Genomic DNA, 5,481 nt, shown 5'->3' with positions numbered 1-5,481 from the left:
GGATTTGCAAATCATCGTATTCTGTTTTTATTTATGTTTCACACAACGTCCCAACTTCAATGGAATTGGGGTTGTAGAATAGAGACCTCCGATCCTAGATCAGCACTCCTAATCTGAGACACCTTGTGAACACAGGATCTGGACTATTAAGGCCAGATTTGTAGGCCCCAATTATGCCTTAATGTGGACTATAAATGATTTTTAATGGTGAATCACCATGGGAAGCAGAATCCGAACACAGGCTTGTTTGATCGCTGCCATTTAAATTCTGCCATAGATGGTCTAATTGCACTTTAGTACTGTACATAAGTACAATAGACTTGTATATTACTCGAGTACTATTGAAGTTCAACACTTGTACTCCTACTTTATTACATTTCCATGAAAGAAAACACACCTTTTACTCCAAACTCTTTTCTTCCAAACTTACAAATCTCAAAGGTCAGGAGATTTTTCTCCTCTTTTCTTGCTGATCTTCTCCTGTGCATTGATTTATTGTTTTTATTACAACATCCAACACAGCCTCTTATGGCTGGTTGCTTTGGAATATACATAAAAGTACAAGTTATTCATTTTTCACCATCAGGAAAAGGCTGAAAACATCCAGAACCTTAACTAAATATAATTAATTTTTTTTCCATATATAGTGTGTTCTCCCTGTGCTTTTATTACAACTTCCGTTCTTCTGTTTTTCAGGGATGTTTTTCCACCCCTCCAAAGTTCAGTCTTAGAAGTTGTTTTTGTTTCCTGCTTTTCACAATCCAAATAATCCCACAGACATTCATTGATGTTGAGGTCTGGACTCTGGGGTGCTCAGTCCATTGTTTTGAGAACACCAGCAGCATCTTTAATTGATTAAAAAATGTAGTATTTTGTGTTGATTTTTTCAGTAAAACATTCCTTCGAATCCTAGACTTTTGAGTAGAATAGAATCCATCATTTCCATCCACCGATAAAAGCTTATAGCAATAATAGAATAAGATCCCCTGCTGTTTGCCAGGTTGTCTGTAACTGCAAGTTGAAGTAGAGGTGATGTCTATTATCATTACTAACAGTCAGTGCCTTCCTGTTTACAACTGTGTTATGAAGGTCATCCAATGTATTATGTTGACAGACTGATTTAACAGCTCTGGTCAGTTTATGAATAAACACAGAGATGTTTGGCATCAGCGACTGTAGACCAACCAAGCCTTCCCTGCAATAAACATGATGCGCTGAATATTGCCTCAATTCTGTTTATGTGCAGATTTGACCCCGAGCATCAGCACCTGACCCCTACTCAGCCCAGGAACCAATTTGCTGTAGTAAACAGTGTCCATGTAACATTTAAAAGACATGGCCTGCTGCAGTATTGCTGCTATGCTACTGTGTACAGAGTAAACCACAAACATCACACATGTGGTAGAGTCATGTTTGTACTAGTGGTGTCAAATGAATGCAATATATTATTAGCTCCCCTATTTGTTTTACGGGCGTTAACACATTTTCCTTGTTTGACCTTTCAAGTCATCCTTTAGTTACACCTTCCAGCCCAGGGCTAACACGCTGTCACTATGATATTTATTATTTGTATCTTTGTTTCACTCTTATGCACTTTTTTCCTTTTGATGTTCCATTAACATTATTTATGTGAAGCACACTGAGTTGCCTTTGTACAGAGCCCTGCTGGTGACATCCCATATAAATAAACATAATGTGTGGCCACGACTTTGTAAGGCGTGGGAATGAGATACTTACATCATGGTCACAGCTTAATAAGGAGATCCTAATGACTAAGTTAGGTGTGGTAATGAGATAATTAAGCCTTGACCACAGCTTAATAAGGCTTAATCACAATTTACTAAGTTGTGACCATGCATTAGTATCTCCTTCCCACACAGCATGACCTCGTCTTAGTAAGGCATGGGGATGAGATAATGCATGGCCATAACTCAGGAAGGTGTGGGAATGACATAATTAAGCACGTTTCACACACAAAGGTATGCCCTGCTGATGACATCCCATAAAAAATGTGACGTAGTAAGGTGTGGAAATGAGATAATTAAGTCGTGGCCACGACTTAGTAAGGCAGAGGAACAGGATCGTGCCTTATTAAGCTGTGGTCAAGGCTTAATTGTCTCATTGCCACACCTTACTAGGTCATAGCCATGCATTAGGATCTCATTCCCACACGTTAATACAGCATGGCCACGCATTATTTTTTTTGTATGTGGTGTTACCAGCAGGGCTCTGTATCTTTGCATATGAAACATGCTATATAACCCAGATAACAGACAGTTTTGGGCCAGTTCTGACTGGGTAAATGCTAGGCACGCAGGCCAGAATAAAGCCAGAACAAAACAAGGATGTGGCCCACCAATGGGGACGGCAAATTTCGCAAACTGGGAAACAGACTTTCCTTGCCTGTGACTCTGAGACAGCATATACGACATGCCATTAATCGTGATTACTACATTAATGAACGTGATGAATTAATTGAATCAGCCTCTAGTTTATCCTCTATTCCAGGAGCCAGTCATCTTCAGGAAAGGGGCGTGTCTTGTGAACTTTGTGCTCTAATATACAGAGTTCTAATTAAGACCTGTTTATTTGTTTCAAATACACAAATCCGCACGTGTGCAGGGTGCTGCAGTGCTGATGCGCCTCAGCGCTCCGTGTGTACACACTCACCCGCCGTAATCCCACTGCACGAGAGCCCGGAGCCAATCGGTTTCCAGCGGGGGCGTGTCTTGTGGTTCCTGGGGCGGGGCTGTGTCTGCTATATAAGGCGCAGCGGAGCGGGGAGTTGGAGAGTAGTGCACCTGAGCGGACGAGCAGCCTGGAGAGACGCAGCGGAGGGGAAGCGGCTACGCGTGGAGAGCGAGGGAGAGCGCGCGCGTGGAGTGGATACGCAGGGGGGGTAGTAATAAAAACAAGGAACCGATGGAGCTGAATGAGCCGTAGACCCGGGGAACGACGCAGGTACTTTTCTCCACATCTACTTCTTTTTTTTTTGTTGCTGGTTTTCTTTTGTTTCTGTGCGCGTGCTGTGCTGAGTTATATAGTAACTAGCAGGGTTGTTTTGTTTGTTTGTTTGTTTTATACATGTTTTGGTCAGTGTGTAGATGCTGAGCACTTTTTTTCTCCAGTGAATGTGTGTAGCAGTGTTGTGGTGGGCAAATACACCTCCCATCCTCCCCCGAAAACATCCACCAGTGTTTACATGCAGGATTGTTTTTCTGGCTGCTGGACTTCACTCTGTCCTTCTTCTCGTTCCACAGCAGCATCGGCTTCTGCATCCCCCGACCCCCCTCCTCCCCCCCTTCCCCCCTAACCTCCTGGCCCCGTCATTGATGGGCAACCAACTGGACCGGATCACCCACCTGAACTACAGCGAGCTACCCACCGGGGATCCGTCGGGCGTGGAGAAGGACGAGTTGCGCGTGGGCGTGGCCTACTTCTTCTCCGACGACGAGGAGGAGCCGGACGACAGGTCTCCGTCGGACAGCTTCAGGGACGATAGCCCGAGGCATGGAGGAGGAGGCGTCGGCAGTGGTTGCGGGAGCGGCGACGGCGGCGGCGGCGGAGTGGACGGCGACGGCATCGGCATCGGAGAAGACGGCGGGACGCCTCCGCTCGACGAGCTCGAGTACTCGGCCTTCTGCTGCCACGAGTGCATCTTCTCGAAGCTGCGCGCCAGCGAGGACCTGCGCGTGCACTCGCCCGCGGCACTGCTGAGCATGTGCAAGCCGGGCGACGTGCTGGAGCTGGTGGCACGCGCGCAGCCGCCGCACTGGGCCGTGTTCGCGGGCGGTGACCGCGTCGTGCACCTGCACAAGGGCGAAATCCGCGCGGACAGCCTGCTGGACGTGAGCGGCGGACGCCCCGGGCGCATCGTCAACGAGCGTTACCGCTACAGGCCGCTGCCCGCCGAGCTGGTGGTGCGCAATGCCGCCGGCCACGTGGGGCTGCGCGGCGGCGAGGTGTGCTGGGGGGACTCTGAGAGCTTCGCCGCGTGGTGCCGCTTCGGCAAGCGCGAGTTTAAGGCGGGCGGCGAGGCGCACTCGGCCGAGCAGCGCTACTTCCTCAAGGTGCACGCGGCCCACAGCACTGTGCGCACGCTCGTCTTCCGCAGCCTCGAGGACATGATCCGCGAGCGGCGGCGCGTCGACGCCAGCGGTCTGCTGCACGAGCTGCGCCGGTGAACGTACAAACACACAAAGAAAGAAAAACACACGCAAAAGCCTTTTTGGGGACGTCCCGGGACTATGCATGTCAAACACAAGGGCTGCGAGAAGACTTTTGAGTCAGGAGTGTTGCGCGTGCTCGCGGTACAGCTTTTTTTGGAGGCTATCTGGGGTCGATAACCTCGCCCCCCTTTCCCCAAGTCACCATGCACCTTTACAGAAACAGAACGCCCCTCTGAGCCAGATGGGAGCTGGGATTGGCGCACCGTTGCTTTCAGTTGAACTCTCCCTTCCTCCCTTTATCTTTTTAAACTCCTAGAGCTTCAGCTTTCGACCCCTCTCGCTCCCCCTCCCACCCCCACCCCATGCAACTTTGCATAGTAACCGCACAAACCCCTGCCCAACTCCTCACACGTCTCTCTTTATTTTGTTACAAACACGCAAACGAAATGTACATTCTTCTGTTTTTTGGAGTCCATATTTTTGTATTTTGAGTTAGTAAGTTGACGAGAAATCTTTGTTTCTATTGAAATAAAACTTAGATTGCCCTATGGAACATCACATGAAGCCCTTGCTGTGGTGTGGAGCGTTGCAGTGTGTGATTGTGCGTGCAGAATTGCAGTGGTGCGCTCGCTCACCTCCACCTCTACCTCTGCCTCTACCAATGGCTTGCAGCGTTCTAAATCCCATGCGAGCCTCTCGTGCTTTCCTGGAGTGACCCATTGCTCCCTTTTGTTTCTTTGTAATCAGGAATCATTTCTTGATGAGATGGTGCATCACTGTGTGTGAAGATTACTGAACTGGTCCGGTTTGAGCTTCTTGCCTATTATAGTGGTAGTTGAGAAGCAGCTTTACATAGTTTTGCCCTTTTGCCAAATGTGGTTGTTTAACCATGACTTCATTGGTGTCTAAAGGTCATATCTTTAGTTTTGCACTCAAGCCGTGTGGCTAATGTAACTAGTAAGTAGTGGATGCGTATGTACACCAATTAGCACTGTGCAGACTGCAAGCCTAAGTCATGAAACCCTTGAGTTGTTCAGTAATCTTAAGTAGGCTTGCAACCACTGCATGGGTTACTGTTTTCTATAGAAATGTGCAAAAGTCTGTAGCAAAGCTACTAACTGTAGTAGCAGCCATCTCAAAGCCTGAATTCTAACTGTAGTTTGGTCACTTTTTATAGATAACATTGAGTATGATGATTTAGGCATGCTGTCTTCATGATTTATCTTAACAGCATTGTTACAACTTACCGTAACAGCATTGTTACAACTTGTTAGTCTCGTAGCTTCAGTGCAAAACTAAAGTAAACTTTAGA

At 47.4% G+C, this 5,481-nt stretch overlaps 1 protein-coding gene across 2 annotated transcripts; it reads left to right on the top strand.

Moving 5' to 3' along the window:
• The first annotated feature begins 2,806 nt into the window (after positions 1-2,806).
• Positions 2,807-4,727, top strand: lratd1 (LRAT domain containing 1). Of its 2 annotated transcripts, none has more exons than XM_017721908.2 (2): positions 2,807-2,961; positions 3,264-4,727. In XM_017721908.2, the coding sequence occupies exon 2, from the start codon at positions 3,333-3,335 to the stop codon at positions 4,182-4,184; it is 852 nt and encodes a 283-aa protein (XP_017577397.1). In that variant the 5' UTR covers positions 2,807-2,961; positions 3,264-3,332; the 3' UTR covers positions 4,185-4,727. The 2 variants fall into 2 exon arrangements, with proteins under 2 accessions (XP_017577397.1, XP_017577396.1); XM_017721907.2 differs by having other exon boundaries at positions 3,261-4,727.
• Positions 4,728-5,481: the final 754 nt, after the last annotated feature.

This window comes from Pygocentrus nattereri, chromosome 4 (genome assembly GCF_015220715.1).
Source record: "Pygocentrus nattereri isolate fPygNat1 chromosome 4, fPygNat1.pri, whole genome shotgun sequence".
Taxonomy (NCBI): Eukaryota; Metazoa; Chordata; class Actinopteri; order Characiformes; family Serrasalmidae; genus Pygocentrus; species Pygocentrus nattereri.
This window is presented reverse-complemented; position numbering and strand designations above follow the sequence as displayed.

Bases quoted from the DNA above. Each gene is read 5' to 3' on its own strand.
- lratd1 (XM_017721908.2), top strand. From the start codon at position 3,333: ATGGGCAACCAACTGGACCGGATCACCCACCTGAACTACAGCGAGCTA.